This window comes from Sorghum bicolor, chromosome 2 (assembly GCF_000003195.3).
Source record: "Sorghum bicolor cultivar BTx623 chromosome 2, Sorghum_bicolor_NCBIv3, whole genome shotgun sequence".
NCBI lineage: Eukaryota > Viridiplantae > Streptophyta > Magnoliopsida > Poales > Poaceae > Sorghum > Sorghum bicolor.
In genome coordinates, this window is record NC_012871.2 from 75,031,276 (window position 1) to 75,055,811 (window position 24,536).

The 24,536-nt window shown below is 44.1% G+C and overlaps 2 protein-coding genes across 2 annotated transcripts; both read right to left on the reverse strand.

The window, feature by feature from the left end:
- On the reverse strand, positions 13,212 to 16,848 carry LOC8072222 (protein trichome birefringence-like 10). The gene is made up of 4 exons (XM_002463250.2): positions 16,388 to 16,848; positions 15,896 to 16,306; positions 13,787 to 13,945; positions 13,212 to 13,670 (listed from the first exon to the last, which is right to left on the reverse strand). Exons 1-4 carry the CDS (start codon positions 16,846 to 16,848, stop codon positions 13,256 to 13,258), a joined length of 1,446 nt encoding a protein of 481 aa, XP_002463295.1. The 3' UTR covers positions 13,212 to 13,255.
- LOC8072223 (TVP38/TMEM64 family membrane protein slr0305) lies at positions 19,422 to 24,536 on the reverse strand. The gene is made up of 9 exons (XM_002463251.2): positions 24,382 to 24,536; positions 23,313 to 23,374; positions 23,028 to 23,082; positions 22,824 to 22,922; positions 22,396 to 22,482; positions 22,144 to 22,260; positions 21,630 to 21,722; positions 20,711 to 20,741; positions 19,422 to 19,819 (listed from the first exon to the last, which is right to left on the reverse strand). The coding sequence occupies exons 1-9, from the start codon at positions 24,475 to 24,477 to the stop codon at positions 19,644 to 19,646; spliced, it is 816 nt and encodes a 271-aa protein (XP_002463296.1). The 5' UTR covers positions 24,478 to 24,536; the 3' UTR covers positions 19,422 to 19,643.

The window sequence follows — 24,536 nt, forward strand, 5'->3', positions numbered from 1 at the left end:
TCCAAATTACACGGAACCCGTATACAAAACGATACGAATAACATAAGGAAATAATAAAACCATCCTTCGTGACAAACCGAAACTCCTCCACATGACAACTGGCAGCTTCCGGACTCCTCCTTCGCGTCATCGGCAATCCCCTTGCCATAGTCATCGGCAGACCCTTTTACTTGGTCATCGGCACCATATTACTGTCTGAGGACTTAGTCACATTCAACCTTTCCCTCATCGGCAACCATCCTTACCAGCAACCCGCATCGTACTGCCACCCTGTCCTGCCATCCTGGACACGTGCTCAAAAATGGTGTCAACACATGCCCCCCAGTTTCGGAGTATAAAACTATTAATGCTCCGAAATTCTCTGCAGTAATGATGTCTTCTCCGCAATTAATGCTCCTAATCTGGTAACCGACAACCTCAATCTGGGCAACTCTGATCCTAATCCTCCGCAGATCCCTCGAAGTCCACAACTTCCCAAACGGGCATCTCTCTTAGTCGTACATCGGCAACAATACCGTTACAAAGATCTGCCGATGCTTTGCCCAGGATATTCGCAAAAACGGTTACTTCCCCTCTATCTGCCCATCGGCAGGACGACCGTTATAGAATATCACCGATGGACCGACCAGGAGATCGCGCACAGTAAAATATCTTTAGATAATGACCGCTTCCTGTCAAATCACCTGCACAATCCCTGGATTATCGTGCGAACAGTTACCATATCCACTTGAGTACCCTCGGGTTTCTCGGATGCGGCAAAGAAATAAGTCAGATTTGCCCTTGTCCATCTTGCCCTATAAATAGTTCCTTCTTGGGTACTCCTCCCCCATTACATCATTCTGCCATCCAACTTCACTTTTCCAGCGGCGGCGCCATTCTCAATCCTCAAGATCTCCGACAAGCATTCTCCTTCATCAACTCCGGCGTCTTCCAGCGTCCCCTTCACGACAAGATGGCCGTTGGCTTCGTCGTCCCTGAGGTCAGACTTCCATCTCATCTGCCGTACCTTTTTCCTGCATTCCTGTTCATCTGCGATTTACCTTACCGAATATTTTCCTTCTCCTTTTTCTTTGTATCTTTATTCTCCAAAACACCAGGAGTTATCCAACAAAATTGTCATTCCTACCGATCAACCACATCTTCAATGCCTCGGCCCTCTAGGGGATCCAGATCCAACCGACCTCATTAACGCAGAAACCAACAGGATTCCCTTTAGAGCTGAAAACTTTGCTCTAGATCTATGGAAGGACACCTTTCGCTCTTGGCCTAGCCCTACTGTAGGGTGGAAAGACTGGTTCTTGAGGGTCAGCAACTCTTATGAAGTTCAATGGGGTGAGAGGAAATTAGCTCAATGCACTAGGCTGTCCATTGCCGATATGCACAGGAACGAGTCATTGCTGATAGCCGCATCTTACTTTTGGTCAGACACTCTCAACGCTTTTGTTTTTGGCCACGGCCCTGCTTCTCCTACCCTTGCCGATGTAGCCATGCTTACTGGGTTAGACATATCTTCTGCCGATAGCACCCACTTTTTTGATACCGCCCCCAGTGCCAAAGTGGAGACTCGCGCTATCGGCGGCTGGTCAGGGTACATCCAGAAGTACCGCGGGAGAGGGCCTGTCACCATAAAGGAACAAACCACTTTTCTGAACATGTGGTTAGATAAGTTTGTATTCTGTGGTCGATCGGCAGGACCGACTTCTGTCTATCTATCGGCAGCAGAAAGACTGGCTAGCGGTGGTCAATTTCCTCTCGGCCGTTATTTGCTCGGCGCTGTTTATCACCTTCTTCATCAGGTAGTCCAGAAACTCCTGCTCGGCCAACCTATCGGCAACTTGGGAGGTCCTTGGTGGTTTATTAACATGTGGCTCAATCTGCACCTGCACAAGCGCCTCGATCTCAACTTGTTCTCTCAACACTTCCCAAGAGATATAGCCGAGAACCATGTGTTGGGTGAAGAGGAATCGGCAACACGTGCCCCCCTGAACTTTGGCGAGGCTGTTATAGTTTTACCCGGTTCAGGGAACACTCCGGATCAGATCGGCCGATTCTTCGAAACGCTGTATGAGGGTCTGGCCAGAGATGAACGACCATGGCTGGCTTATGACGACCCAGATAGCATACTCCCTCTGACCTTCAATCCGTTCGACGAAGCTCTTGATAGGGACAATGAGGTGATGATGGCAATCGTGACTCCCAGAGCCATACCAGTGAACTTCTTCGGCAGCACGAAAACCTCTCCCCAAACCTATGAATTTTATAATCCATCGGCATTAGCTCGCCAGCTAGCTTTCGGCCAATTGCCGATCGCACTTCCTTATGCCGATGTAATAAAGCCCAGAGAACCCATCGCTAACCTCCTCGAGTGGACTCGAGTAGCCCAGCTACCACCAAATGCCGATACAGATGTAGATCTGTCAGAATGGGTTCCAGCTGCCTTTATCACTCAAGCATACAAGCTATGGTGGGCAGAATGGAAGGAGAATCTATTCTGTAGATCGGCCCTCTCATACCGCGGCATGATCGACCCCGAATACGAAGTCCGTGACGATACTGTAAGTATTTTAAACCGATGTCTCATTTTCCAATACTATTCCCATCGGTAACTTACCCCTGTATTCTTTTTGCAGATTGACAACACCCCCGCATCGGTTAGCAGGAGTGGCAAGCCGATCGACTTATTCCCATCAGGCCCGATCTCCTCAATCGGCCACAATGCTCCCACTCTGGCTTCCATCGTGCACCGGGGCGCGCGTCTCAAGAAAGTCACCACCAGGAAAACTCAGACATCACCAACGGTAACTGCTTCCACTCTGGCGCAAGCTTTCAAGGCAATCTGTTAAAACCCTTTTTTATTTATGCTGACTATCTTTATATTGGTTATCTGTGCTCATAAACTCTTTATCGTTGTTGCAGCAAACTGGTGCATCGGCAAAAGCCAAACGCCAAGGTGCCGATCCCCCCCAGTCTAGCCAGCCAAAGAGGAAAGGCGTCCAAGGTGCTAAGACTGGAACAAAGCGTCAGAAAGTGGCAACTCCTCCTCCTCCTCCGGTGTCTCCAATCCCAGTGGAATCTTCCCCTTCTCCTCCAGAAGTCCAGGCACAGCAAGCACCATCTCCTCAATCAATACAGGAAGCATCACAGATGGAAGAGCCTCAGCAAGAAGAACCTCAAACGGCAGGTACGTCAGCTGACGTAGGTGAACAAACAACTGGCCCGGCAGGTCCAGTTATATCATCGGCGGTTTCCTCAATTCAAACAATTGTTGTTCCTCTTCCGGGTAACATATCCCAACAATACTCCTACCGATAAACTTATTTTCATTTATTCTTATAATCCTTCCTGTCTTCTTTCAGGCGATATCGTTCTATCGGCAACATTTGCCGATCAACCTGCAGCTCCATCGGCCTCTCTGAGTCAAAGGCAGGAAATCGCCTTGAAGCAAGTAAGTCATCCACTTTTCCATCGGTATCATCTGCCGAAGTTTTGACCATAAAATTGACCTATTTCATTTTCATTTTCAGGAACAAGATTCTCCCGACAGCTTGTTCTCCTTCGCTATCGATATCTTCGAAGAAGAAGGCGAGGAAGCAAGCTCCTCTCGGGCAGTTGGAATTGTATCGGCAGAAACCAGAGCTAGGCTGGAGGAGCTATCGGCCATACTTCATCAAGACACAACTCAACTGGTCGACGATTCTGACCCAGCCAAGGCCCTGTTCAAGACTCTTAGAGGCCAAATTCCTACCGATGCCGAAGAAGCACTCTTCCACGCTGCACATCTAGAAAGCCGTCAGCTACAGTACCAGAGAGCTACTCGACGCCTTGCCGACAGAGCTGCTCAAATCCAGCTCTCTGAGGAGATGATGAAAGAAAAACTCTTAGCCGATGAGAAACATAAGAACATCGGCATCTTAAAGTCCTCAGGTGATGCACTGAAGCAGAAAATGTCTGATCTATCGGCAAAAAGAGAAGCTCTGCTGGCTGAACTCAAGCAAGTAGAAGACGCCCTGTCCCAAGCCCAGCAAGAAGATAGTCAACTGCCGGAGACCATCAAGCATCTTGAACAGGAACGAAACGTCCATGGTCGTAAAGCGCTGCAACTGAAGAGGAAGCTGAAGCCAATTGAAGGTTCTGCCGATGACGATATCAAAGAGATAGATACAGCCAACCAGATTCGGCTGCGCGCCATATCTGCAATCCAAGCGCTGCTGAACATCTGAAGCTTTCATCGGCGACACACCTTTGTTTCTCTGTTTTTAGCTTTTAGTCTAGCCGATAAGACTGTTATCGGCATCTTTTGAAACATTAAGTCTGCCCTTGAACATTTAAATTCAGCCGATAGGAGTGTTATCGGCACTTAACCTTTTATGCATCGATCCATATGCTGGGGTAGTACTTCTTCAAATATTTGCCATTTAACGCTCTGGGAAATTCAACTCCTTCGAGAGTTTCTAGAATATAGGCATTACCAGGAGCTGAGCGTTTTATCCGATAAGGACCTTCCCAATTAGGAGACCACTTCCCAAACTTTGAACTTTTAGTCCCGACTGGCAAAATCAACTTCCATACCAAATCCCCATCGGCAAACTCCTTAGCCTTCACCTTTTTATCATACCATCTGGCAACTCTCTTCTTATTTTCTTCTATACTCATTAAAGCCTTTAACCGATGCCCTGCTAAATCATCTAACTCATCGGTCATTAAAGTGGCATAATCATCGGCAGCCAATTGATCTTGAAAAGATAATCGCCTAGATCCAGCCTTAATCTCCCAAGGCAAAACTGCATCATGTCCATACACCAATTGATAAGGTGACACCTTGGTTGATCCATGACAAGCCATCCGATAAGACCACATTGCTTCATTCAACAATGTATGCCACCGCCTAGGATTTTCTTCAATTTTTCGTTTAATAAGCTTGATAATTCCCTTGTTAGACGCTTCGGCCTGCCCATTGGCTTGAGCATAGTAAGGAGAAGAATTCAACACTTTAATTCCCATACCGATTGCGAATTCATCGAACTCCCCCGACGTGAACATGGTGCCCTGATCGGTAGTAATCGTTTGGGGAATCCCAAATCGGTAAATAATATGCTCCTTCACAAAATCAATCATATTGGCCGATGTGACTTTCTTCAAAGGAATAGCTTCGACCCACTTGGTGAAATAGTCAGTGGCAACTAGAATGAATTTATGCCCTTTGCTAGATGGTGGATAAATCTGGCCGATCAGATCGATGGCCCACCCCCGGAACAGCCAAGGTTTTATTATAGGATTCATAGCCGATGCGGGTGCTCTCTGGATATTACCGAACTTTTGACAACCTTGACATCCCTTGAAATATTTAAAACAATCTTCAAGTATGGTTGGCCAAAAATATCCATTCCTTCGAATCATCCACTTCATCTTAAAAGCTGACTGATGCGCTCCACACACTCCTTCATGGATTTCTCCCATCAAACTTCTGGCTTCATCATCACCCAAGCATCGGAGAAGAATTCCATCGATAGTTCGATAATACAATTCATTTTCAAGGATCACATACTTGGTTGCTTGAAATCGAACCCGTCTTTCAACTTTTTTGGATGGATCTTTTAGATAATCAATAATTTCTTCCCTCCAATCACCGGCACTGACTACCGATGTCGCATTAATCATTGGCTGATATCCCGAGGCATGCTGGGCCAACCGATTAGCGTCTTCATTATGCAATCGGGGAATATGCTCCAATCGGAAGTTCTTGAATTCCTTTAACAGTTGTATACTTCTCTCGAAATAGGTTATGAGAACTTCACTCCGGCATTCATAGCTTCCAGCCAATTGATTTATAACCAACATGGAATCTCCGAATACTTCAACAGCATCAGCACGAACTTCTCTTAACAACTCCAATCCCCTGATCAGAGCTTGATACTCAGCCTGATTATTTGTTGATGTAGCAACAATCGGCAAAGAAAATTCATACTTCCTCCCCTTAGGAGAAACTAATATAATGCCGATTCCTGCTCCCCGGTCACAGGTAGATCCATCAAAGAAGAGCGTCCAGGGTGCAATTTCCAAGGTTTCCACTAGACCGCAATGCTGAGTCACAAAATCGGCCATAACCTGCCCTTTGACCGCCTTAGCCGATTCGTAACGCAAATCGAACTCCGACAGCGCCAAAATCCATTTACCGATTCTACCGCTCATAATCGGCATAGATAGCATGTATCGGACCACGTCATCTTTGCAAACAACAGCACATTCGGCCGACAACAGGTAATGTCTTAGCTTGATACATGAAAAATATAAGCATAAGCACAGCTTCTCAATGGCCGAATACCTGGTTTCAGCATCAATTAACCTCCTACTCAAATAATAAATTACCCTCTCTTTCCCTTCAAATTCTTGAACCAAAGCTGAACCGATAACCGATCCATCGGTAGATAAATATAATTTGAAGGGTTTCCCTTGTTGAGGTGGAACTAAAACTGGAGGGTTTACTAGATACCTTTTGATTTCATCTAGAGCCAACTGCTGCTCTTTTCCCCAAACAAACTCCTGATCGGCTTTCAATTTAAGAAGAGGACTGAAAGCACGAATTCTCCCAGATAAATTCGATATAAATCTTCTGATAAAATTCACTTTGCCGATCAAAGATTGGAGCTCGGTTTTATTGGTAGGGGCCACTATTTTATTGATAGCATCAATAGATCTTCGACTAATTTCAATACCCCTCTGATGTACCATGAAACCAAGAAACTGCCCTGCCGATACGCCAAATGCACACTTGTTGGGATTCATCTTCAATCCATGCTTCCTTGTGCACTCCAACACTCTTCGTAAATCGGCAAGATGCTTTGAGAAATCTCCAGACTTGACCACCACATCATCAATATAAATTTCTACGATCTTGCCGATGAACTCATGAAATATAAAATTCATAGCCCTTTGATAAGTAGCACCGGCATTCCTTAACCCAAAAGTCATGACTATCCATTCAAATAGTCCAACATGACCAGGACACCTGAATGCGGTTTTTGGAATATCTTCTTCTGCCATGAATATTTGATTGTAACCCGCATTACCATCCATGAAGCTGATGACCCGATGGCCAGCCGCAGCATCAACCAGCAGATCGGCGACAGGCATTGGATATCCATCCATCGGCGTAGCTTTATTGAGATTCCTGAAATCAATGCACACCCGAAGCTTCCCGTTCTTCTTGTAAACCGGGACGACATTGGAAATCCATTCAGCATACCGACACTGCCGAATAAACTTAGCTTCAATAAGTTTAGTGATTTCGGCCTTAATATCAGGTAGAATGTTAGGATTACATCGGCGGGCTGGTTGCTGATGTGGCCGAAATCCAGACTTAATGGGTAACCGATGTTCAACAATTGATCGGTCTAAACCAGGCATCTCTGTATAATCCCAAGCAAAGCAATCTTTATATTCCTTTAACAAATTAGTTAATTGCCGTTTACACTCAGGATCTAGTTTAGCGCTAATAAAAGTAGGCCTAGGCCTATCACCACTACCTATATCTACTTCTACCAAATCATCGGCCGATGTGAATCCCTGGCCTAATTTTCCATCATCGGCGAATCTATCCATTAAAAACCATCGTCAGAACCGACTGCTTGGATCGGTGGAATCTCATAATCGGCAACTTTGAGAAAATCTTTCTCCCAAACTTCTCCTGAAATGCACCTAGTCTTTTCATAAGTATCCGCTTCTGCTGATGCGATAACATAAGAAGAATCCCCTGGGACGATCTCAACCTTGTCACCTACCCACTGAACCAAGCACCGATGCATTGTAGATGGGACACAACAATTGGCATGAATCCAATCTCTCCCCAATAATAAATTGTAGGCACCTTTTCCGCTGATCACGAAAAAGGTTGTCGGCAAGGTTTTGCTGCCGATGGTCAACTCCGCACATATCGCCCCCTTGACCGGAGACACGTTTCCCTCGAAGTCTTTGAGCATCATATCGGTCTTGGTCAAATCTTGATCCCCTTTCCCAAGCTTCCGATATACTGCATACGGCATGATATTAATAGCAGCTCCACCATCAACTAGGATCTTGGTCATTGGCTGCCCATCAACCCTTCCTTTGAGGAACAAAGCTTTAAGATGCTGCCTCTCGTTATCGGCAGGTTTCTCAAAGATAGCCGTCATCGGATCCAGAGCCAACTGAGCTATCTGATCAGAAAATCCCAACTCATCATCACTGGCTGGTGCAAGAAACTCCACCGGTAACATGAATACCATGTTGACGCCTGCCGATGGACCTCCCTTCTTAGTGTCTGCCGGCTGCCGACTTTCAGAACTCTCTCCTTTATTTAACTCCTCTTGCCTTTCTCGTTGCAGCCTCCTTTTCTGTGTCTTGGTCAATCCTTGAGGGCACCATGGAGGAAGTGGCCTTTGCCTTACTGCCGGGCGTCGGTTCTCCCTTGACTCCATACGATGTGTGTTAGCATCCCTGCAAAATATGAACTCATCGGGAACCCGCGCATTAGCCATTTCCTCAAGCTCTTCCTGGTTCCTGGGAAAATACTGGACACGGTCACCGAGCCGATCGCGAACACTAAGCCTGCCCCCCAGCCGATCATGAGCTGACGCTCTTCCTCTGATTGGCCCATTAAATCGCCGTTCATCATCATGATAACACCGATCGTTCCTATCGTACCGATCATAACCGTTGCATTCAGGGCAGTCTCTGACAGTAGGAAGCTTGATATTTTCCTCCCAACAATGGATGAAGAATGGGCAATTCCATTGATCCCTGTGCCGATTCCACTCCTGTCGGCGTCTTTCTTCCTCCCGTTGATAATCTTCCTGCTGGCGCCGATATCGATCTTCCCGTTGTTGCCATCTCTCTCGAGGCCTTCTATGAGTTATGACAATACCAGACCGAGGAAGTCTTCCTGAGCTAGCCCCTTCCTGGACCAAGCCCCTACTTCTTGCATCGGTGGTAGTAACTTGATGCTGAGGATCTACCGATGCACTCTTCTCAGCTGTCTCCGACGTTAAGACCTTAGCCTTCCCCTTAGCGTCCAACATGTTTGTCGGGAAAGGATGTTGGTCTATCTTCATCGGCTTCTGGGCTTTAGAACTGTCAAACTTGATTCTCCCCGACTCTATAGCCGATTGCAGCTGTTGTCTGAATACTTTGCACTCGTTGGTGTCATGTGACGTTGCATTATGCCACTTGCAATATCTCATCCTCTTCAACTCTTCTGCCGACGGGATCACATGGTTAGGTGACAGTTTGATTTGACCTTCCTGAAGTAGAAAGTCAAATATCCTATCGGCTTTGGCGGTGTCAAAGGCAAACTTCTCTGGTTCCTTCTGCCCAAAAGGACAAGACATCGGCTTCTTGTTTTTTACCCATTCTGCCAAACCGATTACTGGTTCTTCATCGGAATCTGAGCTTGTTGCTTCATCAACGAATGAGACTTTCTTATTCCATGCCCTCTTAGGCTCGAAAGGCTTGATGTCTTGATCGGATATCCTCTGCACCAAGTGACTTAAACTTTCAAACTCCTGAGAGGCATACTTATCCCTGATGTGTGGCAACAAACCCTGGAAAGCCAAATCGGCTAGCTGCCGATCATCCAGAACCAGGCTATAGCATTTATTTTTGACTTCTCGTATCCTCTGCACAAATCCCTCAACCGACTCATCATTACGTTGCTTCAACTTGACCAAGTCGGTGATCTTCTTCTCACGAACCCCCGAGAAGAAGTATCTGTGGAATTGCTTCTCTAGATCAGCCCAAGTAATTACTGAATTGGGAGGCAATGATATGAACCAAGTAAAGGCCGATCCAGACAATGATGATGAAAATAGACGAACCCTTAATTCGTCCCTGTTACCAGCTTCTCCACATTGAATAATGAACCTGTTGACATGCTCCATGGTTGACGTGTCGTCCTGTCCGGAAAACTTTGTAAAATCCGGTACCTTGTACCGATGTGGAAGCGGGATCAAATCATACGCTGGAGGATACGGTGTCCGGTAAGAATAAGTGTTGACTTTGGGTTTTATCCCAAATTGTTCCTTCATTACTTCAGCAATCTTATCGGCCCAATAAGCATCGGCATCTTGCCGATGAGGCAGCTGCGGATCCGGCACTTGGTGGCGAACCTCCACGTGTCTGTTTGGGACCTGACCTGTATGGAACATCGTATTGGTCACCTGTCCTCCAATCTGCGGACCACCAAACTGCTGTCCACCGACTGGCTGTCCTCCGAGTTGCTGTCCAAAATTTATTGGCTGGTTGGACATTCCCTGACCTTGGAACCCGGGATAAACCTGCCCTTGCTGGAACCCCGTAGTCTGATAACCCTGCTGGGGCGACTGTGGAAAGGCTTGCTGTCCAAACCATCCATTATTAGCGTTCATCGGCATAGGTGCTGCCGATGATTGGTAATTGGGTATCGTCGTTGAATTGACATACCCCGACTGGGCCATAGGCCTCTGTTGCATCAGCATTGACTCTGCCGATGCGTTGGGCATCTGGAACATTGAATCTTGAGGATTTCCAGTGTGAGGCCTTGCAGTAGTAGTTGTGGTATACCGAGGACTCTGGTTCACCGGCACATTGGAAGGTACCGACGTCATAGGAGTTTTGCCCCTCATGTCAGTTGTCTGTGATGTTCCCGGCGTCAACTCTGGAGGCATACCATAACCCCACCAGTTGGGGGGAAGATTTAACCCTGACATTGCCGATGCCAACATATCTGTCGTCAGTTTATGCTGCCCAACTGAAATTTGGGGGTTGGTTGCCATCGGCATAGATAGTGCACCGGTAGTCCCCAATGTACTTGGAGGGACGGCAGACTGTGCACTTGCACTCGTCAAGGCAGCCGATGGAGCCGTGACCTCTGGTGTCGTGGGTTGATGATGGGAAGGGCCCACATAATCCGGCGGGATTTGTCCTTCCTTGAAAGTTCTTGCCACGGCGTTGAACACCGTGTTAGACAGTACACCAGCTTGGTTGATCAGCGCTCGATTGATGGCATTGTCAACCATGTCTTGAAGCTTGCCAGGATTAGCGTCGAAGGTGACCTGCCGTGGTGCCGGCAGTGCATCTTTCTGGACCACTTCGCCGCTTCTGTTTATGCTGAAAGACTTCAGGCACTGCTGCTTGAACTCTTCCATGGCTTGGGCAATAGCTTGCTTCTGCTCATCCTTAAGGTTAGCTTCTGTCACGGGGATGACGTTGTCTTGATCGAGGTCAGAGATCGACATGCTGATCTTGATCTTGAATCTGTCCCACCGGGCGTGCCAAAAGATGTGTTGATGCAAAACTGATCTGCAAACACAAAGGGCTAATACCCGATTCAAACGTTAAGGCGTGCCAGCCGATTTGACCTTACTATCGGCAAAGGTGATAACTCGAATACTTTAGTCCTGACAACAGCGATGCGCCCGGATGTCACGGCTAAGAGGTACTCACACGGAACTTAAGGATACGCCGAGCTTGAGTCGACGAATTCCTAAGAACTCGTAACAAAAAGAAAACGTATGACGAAGTCGTCGAAAAGTAAATGCTAGAATATGAGTAAAAACGTGTGTTTGATTGATTGATAGATGTTCTGATTACAAGGTCTTAGGGCTTATATTTATACCCTGCTCAAAGAGCTATGACCAGACACGATTAGAATTCGAATTCCAAATTACACGGAACCCGTATACAAAACGATACGAATAACATAAGGAAATAATAAAACCATCCTTCGTGACAAACCGAAACTCCTCCACATGACAACTGGCAGCTTCCGGACTCCTCCTTCGCGTCATCGGCAATCCCCTTGCCATAGTCATCGGCAGACCCTTTTACTTGGTCATCGGCACCATATTACTGTCTGAGGACTTAGTCACATTCAACCTTTCCCTCATCGGCAACCATCCTTACCAGCAACCCGCATCGTACTGCCACCCTGTCCTGCCATCCTGGACACGTGCTCAAAAATGGTGTCAACAGAACTAATAGTATATGATAAATAAGTATAGATGGATAAGGATCTTGTCAACGGTTACTGCGCCGTGCGAGCTTCAGTTGGAGCTGAAATGTTCATCCAACGTCGAAGACTTCCATCTGCGCGGGAATCGCGACTAGCAAGCGAGATAGCGAGCTGTGCGGTAGAATCCTGGATAGAATACATATTGGAGCTTAATTTCTTCCTCAACATATCAATACATGCAAACTTTTAAGTGGTGCACTCTGTCACCAAGTATTACCTAAATTAGTTCAATATACTTTTGGTGCACTTTATCACCAACTATTACCTAAATTATTTTAACATACTTTCTTAACAACATCTAAAAAAGTTGCCAAAATTAGGAGCAGCAAAGAAGAGTCTCTCCAACAATTTTCAGAAAGTAACTCCTAGAATATCAAAAACACTTGGACCTGTAGGATCGAGATCACGTCTTCGCCTGCATTCTGGTCGTGGCCGCCTCCATCCACGCCACGCCTGCCGCCAGCCACAGCTGCCAAGTGCCAAGCACGCCATGATCGGCCACAGGCAGGCAGCAGCTAGCCAGACAGGGCACGACAACCAGGGCCAGTCGGCCGTAGGCACACAAGGGCAAGGCCAACCTAGAGGTGGCCAACAGTTGGCCATGGCTGCCTAGGCGTGTCCAGCGACGGCCATGGCCCTCTCTAGGCGGCGGTTGTAATTTTTTTTTTGAGAGTCAAAACATCAAATCTGTACCACCAAGAAATCAAAGCAAAGATGATTTTGTAGCATCTTTTTCCCATATAATTTTCAAATTATCGATTGATATCATAGTTTTAAATATCCCGCTATAGCTACCGCTATAGCCTTTTGAGACAGAGTGACGCTATTTGTGTTCATGTACAATTTAGCCGCTATATTTCGCTATAGCCCGATTTAGCTCCGTTATTAGCTGTTTTAGACATAAACCGCTAAACGTCTTAGCCCGCTATTTAAAACATTGATTGATATACAATAATTCATCCATTATATGATTTTGTAAATTGACTACAAGGCTTTCTCAATCTATTATCCATGATAAGTTGCGATTGGGAGTGTGTTTATTATGAAAAGGAATTTGAGTTTTATTTTGGCTCCAGGCCGCATCAGAAAATCAGGACCGGCACTGTGCATGAGCTGGGGGTTGGATGGACTGGCTGCCGTGTGAGCCTACCCGGCCGTAGGGAAATGGAAAATTGGGCCGGACACGTCATTGGTATTACTGATATGAATAAAAAAACACCTATACACTAGCTACTAGCTCCGATCCAATCCGATATATCCTCCTGGCATACCACTACTACTACGTAGAATCAAAGCGTAGAGGAGCTCGTTCCACGCGTCCGGCACGCCGGGCAGGCACCAGTGGCTGCAGTCCGCCGCCGCCCTCATCAGCACTTGCTCCTGCACCCCCGCCGCCGGCGACGACGGGACGTTGTACACCGACGGGTGGCCGTCTCGCCGCTGCGCCGTCATCAGGGTCACGTTCAGGACATGCATCATCACCTGATGCCGCCGCCGCTTATTCTTCTTGGCCGCCGCTTCAATAAAAGCCGGGCTCGGGTTCAGCAAGCCCGGCCACCGGTGCAGCGCGATCCTGGACGTGTTCAGCTCCGGCACCGTCGTCTCCCTGCCACACCCCCGGCCTCCACTGCCACCGCCGTTTGAATCCCTGAATGCATGCATGCACATTCCATATGTTCAGCACCAGCAGCTAAAAAAGCTGCTCGCCGATCCAGCAGATCACCATATGTAATGTAATGTAATGTACACCGTACCGTACCGTACCTTACATGTGCCGGTGAGTATGTTCGGAGGACGACCAGTGTTTTTGTGGTGTTTATTTCCTTCTGGACCCATTTCTGCAGCGTATTCAGGGCCCTTTGGTAAGCATCCTCCACGCTCATGTTCAGCCGCACCGTCTTGCCGTCCTGGAAGTAGCATCCTCTTCAATTCAGATGTTTCACCACAACGTATACGTTAGTACACGAGAAACAAATTAATAACTACCTTCAAAAAAGAATTAGCCCCCTGGTTATCATCACGACTCCTAACAATAATTAAGGATATATCTATACCTTTTTTTTTCTCGATCACACAAAAAGCTTGCGCATTTTTTATATTAAGAGAAACAAAACGTTTTTACATGTCGGGTTCTGAAAAGATATAGAACTAAAGCACAGGCCCGACCCAAGCTTGCTTGCTACACTAATAATAATAGTAGTAGTAACTAAGAGCATCTGCAGCAGTACTACCTCAATCAAACTACCTAAATATCTGTTTAGATAGCCACCTATTTTTATGCTATCCAAATTTTGCTTCCAACTCCAGCAGAATTACCTAAAATTGGCTACCCATTTTTATCCTTGTAGAGAATGACATGTGGGTCCCATTTGTCATCCTCACTTTGCTTCTTCTCCCCACAGATGGAGCCAGAGGTGCGCTGGGGGCAGCAATCCTCGCCGTGATAGAGGTAGGCTGGCCACGCCGCGTTGGGGGTAGCTTGTCGGGGCTACAGGCCGTGCCACGCCGCGCGGGGGTAGCTCGCCGCGCGGGAGCCGCTCGCTGCTCACTGTGCGAGGCTAGCCAGGCCTCATCGGGTCGGGGGCAGGCAGGCGAGCCATCGGGAAGGGCCGCCGTGCCCACGCCATTGGGAGGAGGCGTGCGGCCGGTGGGAGAAGGCGTGCAGCCGGCCGGAGTCGAGGCGAGATGAGCAAGCGGCGGCGTCGGGTGCGAGTGCGTGCGGGAGGAAAGGGAGGGAAGAAAAAAAATAGGTAGCCATGATTGTTGGCCCAAAGGATGTAGGTAGTGGGAGGGATATGTTGGAGTGAGTTTTTTTTGGCCTCCACTATCTAAATATAAGATAGGTAGGATAGGTAGCGGGTTTAATTAGTCTGTTTTTTTTTCCTCCACTACCTAAATATATATTTAGGATAGGTAGGATAAGCAGTGGGTTTAATTAGTCTAGAGATGCTCTAAAGAGCCAAATGATTTTAATTTTTTTTCGTTAGTCCCTTTTTACTTAACTCCCACAATAATGCTTCACGGAATAATCTGATTGTAATAAGAATGAACATTGCTATGGCGCCTCCCATTACGTGTTGGACCATTGATTTTTTTAGATTTTATAAAATAACTAAGTAAAAAAACTAGAAAAAGAAAAGAAAAGAAAAACTGCCAAATCCCCAAATCTCGTAAGAAAAATAAAAGACACGGTATCTCTTCCCTTCTCGGTTGGTGTGCCGCTGCCAGTAAAAAGGAAACAAACAACTTCCGAGTCCCCTAATCTCTCTCGGTATTAGTATATTGAAGCTAGGAAACAAATTAAACAGCTTCTGAATCCTCTAATTTAGGGATTATATTAATGACTTGCAAAATAATATAGATCACGCATGCATTGAAATAAAATAGCATGCATCAATCAGAATACAACTTTTTGTCTAGTATATCAAAACTTTTCTTATATGAACTATATATTTTAAATTAAATAGAATATATTTATTATATCTTTGGAAATATTAACACTACTTCAGTGGTATTTTCAGTGAATAAATAGTGTTTTTCTCTCATAATATTTCAACATAAATAGCAGTATAAGCCAAATTTTAGCTTACACAACTCGGAGTTATTTAGAAGTACCGTACGAAAGCAACGGACAGAAGGGGGTTATATCGTTGCAGTGTGCACTATATACACAAGTGGGTTATTGTTCTCTTAATTAATCCTCTAGATTCTGTATTCTTCTTCCATCGGAGTGGATTATATCGTTGCAGTGTGCAGTACTGCAGTTTATTAGACCATGGCATTCTCTTTCGAGAAAGAGAGAGAGGGGGGGGGGGGGGGAAAGGGAGTTTAGGGGAAAAAAAGGGAGTTTAGGCCGTGACAGTAGGGACTTACAATTGGTGTAGTCTCTCCTGGTTCCACCAGTGGCCCGTGTTGAACACCAAGATATCCGCGTCCTTCCACCGGGGAGCCCTGGGATCCATGGCGCTCAGCTGGAGCGTGGTGACGACGTTCTTCGGCGAGCGGCGCGGCGGGCGGCCGCGGCGGACCAGGTACGGCGACCGGTAATGCTCGACGGTGCAGTTGTAGTCGCGGAACCTGAAGGAGAGGAAGCCCTTGTGCTTGGTGATGGGGCTCCCGTTCTCCTCGTATATGGCGCCGCCCTGTTTCTGTTTGCCGTCCTTGTCGGCGACGGTCGAGGCGAGCATGCACAGCATGGACTCCCACTGGTTCCGCCCGATGGAGTCGCCCACGAACACCAGCCGCCGGTTCCGGACGATCTCCAGCAGCCTCGCCGCGTCGAATCTGAGATCAAGGTAGCTAGTGAGAACTCAGAACGAGGACGACGAAGCCAAGGTAGTGAGAAACTGAGAACGAGTTGGGAACCTTGGCAGCGCGCAGCGCCTCGGCCGCCATGACCACTCGGCGTACTGGCCGTCCGGCCTGCCGTTCTCCCTGCACCGGAACCCCTCGTCGACGAACGGGCACTGCCCGGGCCCGTAGTGCCGCGCGGACTCGGCGGCGTCGCGCAGCACCCACTCCCCGTCCACCGACATGCTGTGGATCAGCTCGTCGTCCTCATGGCAATATCTCCTGCCGTCGCGCGCCGTACCGCGAACGGCGGCGGCGGCGCCGGTTGCCGTCATCACGAGCGCACCGGCCTCCAGGTCCCGGCCGGCCTGCTTGATGAGCGTGAGCCTCGCGGTGCCGCCGAGGCTCGTGGAAGCGGCGGCGATGAGCAGAGAGAGGGAGGAGAGGAGCACGCAGGCGGCCCACAGCGCGAGCTGGTCTCCGCCGCCGGACGCCTGCGGCGGCTTCGCCCTCCTCCGCGCGCTCGCCATCTCCATCGTCGCTTGCTAACAGCGGCTCCTCCTCGCTGCATGCGGCATGGCACGCGTGTAGCGCACAGAGTAAACAAGGCGGGGGAGCGGAGGAGACGGCGGCGATCGCGTCTCTGTGGCGGCCTTGTTGCTGCCGTTCTTGTGATGGATCCAGTGCAAGGGCGGTTGTTTTGTTCTCTCCTTGTTGGGCTACGCGGAAGAAAGAACCGAGAGAGAGAGGAGCCAGGCCGGCCGGCGACCGAGCGACAAATCCAAGGATGGAATGGAATGGAACCGACGAGTTGGCATTTGGCAGCGCCTTGCTTCTCCTTTGCCCGAAACAAATATTATGATTTATGAGTAAATCAGTCTCGTAATTTAATTAAGAGCAGCGAAAAGAAGAGAATAAATCAGTCTGGTACATGATGGTTTGCTTCGTCCGCGAGTACATGTAAAGAAAGACACGTTTATTATTATTATTATTATTATTATTATTATTATTATTATTATTATTATTATTATTATTATTATTATTATTATTATTATTATTATTATTATTATTATTATTATTATTATTATTATTATTATTATTATTATTATTATTATTATTATTATTATTATTATTATTATTATTATTATTATTATTATTATTATTATTATTATTATTATTATTATTATTATTATTATTATTATTATTATTATTATTATTATTATTATTATTATTATTATTATTATTATTATTATTATTATTATTATTATTATTATTATTATTATTATTATTATTATTATTATTTTGTGATTACAGACTAAACTGTGGCATCTCTACCAAATAGCTTGACTATTTTTATTGTGAAGATTACTTTAGAATTTTGTATAGTAAAAAGTAGGCTCTACCAAATATGCTATCTAACTTTGTAAAATAAAAAGTTAGGGCCTGTTTAGATTGGGAACGAAAATTTTTGGGATGTCACATCGGATGTGTCGGAAGGATGTCGGGAGAGGTTTTTAGAAACTAATAAAAAAACAAATTACATAGCTCGTCAGGAAACTGCAAGACAAATTTATTAAGCATAATTAATCTGTCATTAGCATATGTGGGTTACTGTAGCACTTAAGGCTAATCATGGAGTAACTAGGCTTAAAAGATTCGTCTCGCGATTCTTAACTAAACTGTGTAATTAGTTTATTTTTTTATCTACATTTAATGTTCCATACATGTGTCCAAAGATTCGATGGGATGGATGAAAAAATTTTGGGCGGGGAACTAAACAGGGCCTTAGGCCTTGTTTGGTTCACGGTGATAAATTTTATCGCCCATCATATCGAATGTTTAGACACATACATAAAGTATTAAATGTAGACTATTTACGAAACTAAAAACATAGTTAGAGAATAATTTGTGAGACAAATATTTTGAGCCGAATCAGTCCATAATTGGACACTAATTGCCAAATAAAACGAAAATGCTACAGTACATGTTAAACTTTAAGAGCAACTCCAACAGCTTAGCTATTCTTATTGTGGAGGCTATTTTAAATTTTACAGAGTAAAAAGTAGGCTCTAACAAATATGTTGTCTGGTTTTGTAAAATAGAACATTGGCTATTTCTTGATTTTCATTGGTCATATATAGCCAACTATTGACACTAGCTATCTAATTTTATAAAATAGCAAGACTGTCGTGGACCTCTTTTTTTAAGAAATTTTCTACTTTATAAAATAGCTAAACAGTGAAATTTGGCTACTAATTTTAGCCAAGCTCTTGGAGTTGCTCTAACACCTCCAACCAAACACCCCTTTAGCTATCCTTGATTTTCAGTGACCATATATAACTAACTATAGGCACTAGCTAAACTTTGTAAAATAGCAAGACAGATCTCTTGTTTTTTTTTAAGTTTTCTATTTTACAAAATGGTTAACACAATGAAAATTGGCTAAGCTGAGTTGCTCTAAGGAAACTTCGCATGTCTGAAATTGAGGCTCTCGTAATCATTAGGAAACTTGAACTTGTAGATGTTTATGTATTTTTCCATAAACTAGATAGTTGACTATGAACAAAAGCGACAAATCATAGACTACTCATACGACATCCGTTCCAAATAAATCAATTTTGGAGTTGTCTAAGTCAACCATTTTAAATTTAACTAAATTTATAGAAGATAAAAATAAAACTTATGACACTAAATTAGTATCATCAAATCTATCATAAACTATATTTCCATAATATGCTTACAGCTTATCAGCCGAATCTACCAATCATTCAGCAGTGTTTTTTTCTCACACTAAATCAGTCAATAATACTTTCTACACCAAACGAATAAGAAGTTTCTGTCTGTCATGGCTAATCAGCCAAACGTACTCCCCCAGTCCCAAAATAAAAATCATTTCTCACTTCTCAAGAAGTCTTTTTTCAACTCTACTGATTATATATAAAAGAATATTAATATTTATAATACATATTAGATAGATCATTGAATATACTTTTATAATAAACTTATTTAGAGATATAAATATTACATATTTTTTGAAAAAGTTTCCGACTTTCTCTATGAGACCGAGGAAGTATGCCTGTAGGCCCAAATGAAGCTCGAAACTTGGGCAAGTCAGAAAACTAAATACTGCAATTGCATTTTCACCAAAGATATGGTAGCACGTGGAGTGAAACAGAGTGCACTATTACCTATCAGTCAAACTCACCCTCATTTTCTCTCTTTTTGGGTTGTTTTTACCCTTTTACCGGCCTCACCAGAGCTATGGGTATATATATAGTCTACAGACTCAACAGCCAAAGAATGTACATCAGGGATTGTAAACACAACACTTTTACTTCTCGTGATCTTCATTTGATGTGTCAATCTTGATTACAAGAGGTTGTTGCAGATCCGAGGGAGAGGCTACCACAGGAAGCTGCGATGTTCCTACATCCAGCTCTCCATTCTCGGCCAATGCCTTCTCCAGAGATGATTTTGCAATTTTTGTGATGCAGATAATCAAGACCACTGCAGGACCACAGTGAAAACAGCCAGTATATACATGAGCAAGAAGAGCCTTGTTAAGATAATAGAACAGGAATAATTTAACACGTAATTTTAAGACAAATTCTTCAAATTTCTATAGAGAAGGGATTGCCCACACGATGTTGCAAATCCACTGAGCTGTGAGCTTAAGGCCTACAGTTGAATGCAGTTCTGTTTGCTTTCTGGATATCCATTAATAAGAATGCAGGTTTGTTAAAGTGTGCTATTTCTCCCAAGTCCCATAGACCTTATAGAATTGTAATTAAGGGGGTGTTTGGGACTGCTCCACAAACTCCACCGTGGAGCAGTTCCACATAAAACTAGAGTATGGAGTAACTCTTTAGGTGCTCTCACAACTCCACCCTTTTTCCTCAAACAGAGCGTGTGGAGCTAAAACCGTTTGGCTAAAAAACGTGAAGCAGAGCTGAAAAACGTGGAGCAGAGCAGTCCCAAACATCCCCTAAATTTCAGTTGAATCAGTTTTATCTGCTCCTCAAGGCCTAAGCTACACCAAGATGACATTTCATCCATCTATAACTAGGGCATGCAAAACCTACAAGGGGATCCCCATGTCTCGGCTATCAGCATTCACTGCTGTTCTTTAATAAGTAAATACAGAAAAAAAAGTAAGGATGTTTTAAATCTCCTAGGACTTGTGTATAAATTCGGACATGAAATAACGAGAATGGCCCAACTTACAAGATCCTGATGTATTAAAAAGATAAGGTAAGAAACACATGACTTTAAGACACCTGGCTTGGTATTTTTAAGACATGAAGATTTTGGTTAAAATTAGAGTGCATTATACCTGTAACTAAGTACCAAAAAAGACAGATGCTATCAGAATTATAAAGGGAGGATAATGGCTCATACCAGATAATACAAAGCCAGATATTATCAAAATCTGAAAAAAAAGAAACAAGCATAGGTATCAGCTGAAGTTACTAGGAACCAATGTAATAAATCAAAATCTACTTCTGAAATACAAATGAGGAACAACTTCTCCTGAGAGAAAAAAAAAAGGAATAACTTAACATAAATATTTGATTCACTGGTGATGAGGTACCAAAAAGAAGCTTTTCTTTGCTGTACCATTTGTTATCTACTCCCTCCATCCCAAAAAGTGTCAAACAATTTTAAGTTTTACTAAATTTATACAAAAAAGTACTAAAAATTATGACACCAAATAAATATCATTAGATCAATTATGGAATATATTCCATAGTAAACATATTTGGAGACATAAACGTTGAGATTATTTCTATAACATGGTCAAATTTTAGAAAGTTTGACTTGTCGCCTAGATTTGCATTGTTTTTTGGGATGGAAGGAGCTTGTCGATATTGGATGTTCAATGGTTTCAACATCATTGCCCTCAAGCTCAAATCAAATATCCCATGATTAAATCACTCGAGTATGATGAACAAGATAACTCCAAAGGTTTCTAGGTTTTGCAGAGGTTCGTTGATGACACAACTTAGTAGTAACATAGTAACACGGATGTAATGAAAGCATGGATGGACAAACTTCACCAATAGATCTCAATCATCTTAATTCTGTAAGATAAACGAATAGCTTATGCAAACAGGCATATTTAATGACTTATATCCATATAGGAACCAAAAATAAATGCAAAAAAAACACTAATGATCCATTCTTCTTTCTTTATGAAAAAGCTATTTACCCTGTATCAGAAATTTTCTATGAACTGATAGTTACAAAACACAAACCAATACATGACATCACAAGAACAATGCAGCAATTGAGATAATGCATCATTAGTATTACTCACCCATCGAGTAGTCGAGATCTCGCTCCACCCATGTGTCACATCTGATAGATCTTTCAGTGTTGTTCCAACGTACACCAAAGCAAGAGTGATTGGCTGTAAAACAAGGATGATTAGCAACAATGAAAAGGGTAATATAAAGCTGTGTTAGCTAATGACATGAGTATGCTGTTAAAAGTCACAACTCACAAAGTTTTCTATGTAATATTATCAATAAAATAGGTAGTATGAAACAAGTACCAAAGGAAAACAGCGCATTTACTTATAAAGTATAGTCTAACACAGCAAGTTATGCAAAGAAACAAATGGTTGCAATTATGCAAACGATGAAATAGATAGTTACAAAGCAAAGTTTCAATGAGCCAGCTATAGTATGTGCCAGTAGCCTGGTGCCGTCATACAACAACAGAGCCTTTTTTTTTCTCCCCAACCATTTGGGGTAGTCTAGACGTGAAGCCCAAAGAAGCCACCAACAACGATGACATAAAATATAAAAAGGTAATAAGCGGAAGCTTACCATCATTCCCAACCAAGAAGCCAACATGTATTCTCCAACACCAACAGGAGTGACAGATAACAGGTAGTTCAACATGTTGAATGGAAGTAAAGGTACAAGCCTTAGTAGCAACACGATCTGCACATATGTTAGAAGCCTTAGTGAAACCGCGTAAATGAATCGCAAATTCATTACAGTTGGGCAATCCCATATCAGTCAAATGTTATTTTCAGCCAATTGTGTGTCTAAAACCTCCTGACTGCAAAAAATTACCTTGAAGCCAGATCTTTGGATGGCAATGGCTACTGCTTGAAACTTAGGGTAATCTTTGCATTTTGAGAGAACATAAGGCCTCCCAATCTGCAACAATATTATAGAACTCTTGTGATAACAGAAAAGTAATAATACTTGAAAATAATACTTATAGTACTTGAAAATCTACTTAGCAGACATAATTATCCACAGCAACAAGGTGCATAATGTGTAACAACTTATCTTTAATGTAGTTGCAGTCGAAACACAAGATAAAAAAAAAAGGCATGCACCACAGAATACACAGTTTGTAACATGAAAGATATCAATAACTGGGCAACCAACCAGATGCAAACTGATTTAGCACTTAGCATTTACCCTACAGCACTATTCAATTTGCAACATATACTTTTTTTTAATACAGAAAAAGGAAGATTTACTATACATACCGTCCTGCCAAGCAGAAATGCAGCAGTTGCACCAATTGTTGCTCCAATGGAATCAGCAACAAACCCTACTGGCAATCCAAATAAATAGCCCCCTCCAAGCTGGTCAAAGAATTGCAGCAACATAAAAAGGTGATCTAACACGAGGGCTCTTAAAGGAGGAAAAAGGCAAGTCTTGTAAAAAGGGGAAACAGCAATCTCACGTACTGTAAGAATTGATGCTGGAACAGCTAAGACTGTCAGAGGGATGTAAGCGAGGGCCCTGTAATATTACACAACACGAATATAATTAAGTTGGAAATGAAAAAGATGGTAAGGTCATATAACATAATATAGAACAACGATACTTCAGCAGGTGGGTTTGGGTTTTATTTAAGGGGCAGGACATATGTTCTCTATGAAAGGCTGTTAGTGGAATAGCAGTAAGTGTGCTCCAAAAGTGTGGCTGCAAGTGAGAAACTACCACTTATGTGCAGAGAGTTCAATACTTACAACACCAAAGGACCCCATGGACCCAAGTTCTCCTTGATCCAAACCAGAAAGTCCTTTAGAATCTGTCAATGTAAACTTAAACCAATAAGTACATGATGCGGAAGTTAAATTAATCTACATTTTAAGCACCATAATCTTAAGATTTATAGGCAACAAGAAAGCGAGGAGAAGGGAAGTAAGAACTTCTCAAACTCTGGATTATCCTAGTATCACAACATTATGATGTAAACTAGGTAAAAAGAATAAAACTAATTGACAAAAATTCTCTCAATGAAGATGAAAACTAGCAGAGCAGGTAGTGCCTTGAGCTGGATGCAAGCAGCTGAGAGAGGTATACTTCAGGTATTAAGTTATGACCATCTTGAGGCAAGTTAAAACAGAAAACAGTATGTATTCTAATAAAATACCATAACAGGGTATAACAGTTACTAAGAGTTACTAAAGCCAGAACTAGATAAGAAGACCACAAGGATATATCCATATTCTATAACAGAACAATGCATGAACAGATGAAAAATTAAGCACTGGGATGGTCAGATCAGATGACAAAAATGGTTCCCAGATAGATAGCTTTGCAACAACTAATCCCCCTAATTCATGCATCCTGACCAACTATGGCATGCAACAGTTGATGTGAGAAGCAATAGAGTACCCTTTGTTAGTTTCCTGCTAGACAGGAAAAGTCTTTCAATTTGCAAATATATGTATTCATGATATGTGTTACTTACAACCATGTCATGTCAGAACGCATTGGCCCAGTCTACCCCACTACATTTCTGAAGACTGAAACATTCAAATGCACATTTGGCACAGCCCATCATTAGCTCCACTCGAACAGGAATTTCCGGCCATATAGATAGCAACACGAAGTATAACCATGGCAGATTTGGGTACCGAGGGGAGGGAGGGGGAGCTGAACCAATCACGAGAACAAACGAACCTACATTTCAACAACCAGGGTGTCTGTTTCCATGCCTAACCACACCATGAACGAAGCTATAAGCAGCACAGAATCGCGAACGGGCCCGATTTAGCTAGCGGCGGGGTGAAGAGTTGCAGAAACCCGAACCTTCTCGACGGGGAGCGTGAAGAGCGCGACGCCGACGGCGACGAGCAGGACGGCGGCGACGGCGAGGCGGACGGCCGAGGGCCACGAGAGCGCCATGGACGCGAGCAGCCTCCTGCGCCAGGGCCTGAGCCTGCCGCAGTCCTCCCCTCCCTCCC

Excerpts from the sequence above, each read along its gene's own strand:
- LOC8072222 (XM_002463250.2), bottom strand. The coding sequence starts at position 16,848 with ATGGAGATGGCGAGCGCGCGGAGGAGGGCGAAGCCGCCGCAGGCGTCC. Across the intron at positions 16,307-16,387 it reads AGGCGCTGCGCGCTGCCAAG|ATTCGACGCGGCGAGGCTGC; the intron begins GTTCCCAACTCG and ends CCTTGATCTCAG. Across the intron at positions 13,671-13,786 it reads TACTCACCGGCACATGTAAG|GGATTCAAACGGCGGTGGCA; the intron begins GTACGGTACGGT and ends GCATGCATTCAG.
- LOC8072223 (XM_002463251.2), bottom strand. The coding sequence starts at position 24,477 with ATGGCGCTCTCGTGGCCCTCGGCCGTCCGCCTCGCCGTCGCCGCCGTC. Across the intron at positions 22,261-22,395 it reads TCCAAAGATCTGGCTTCAAG|ATCGTGTTGCTACTAAGGCT; the intron begins GTAATTTTTTGC and ends ACATATGTGCAG. Across the intron at positions 21,723-22,143 it reads CTTCTTGGTTGGGAATGATG|CCAATCACTCTTGCTTTGGT; the intron begins GTAAGCTTCCGC and ends CTTGTTTTACAG.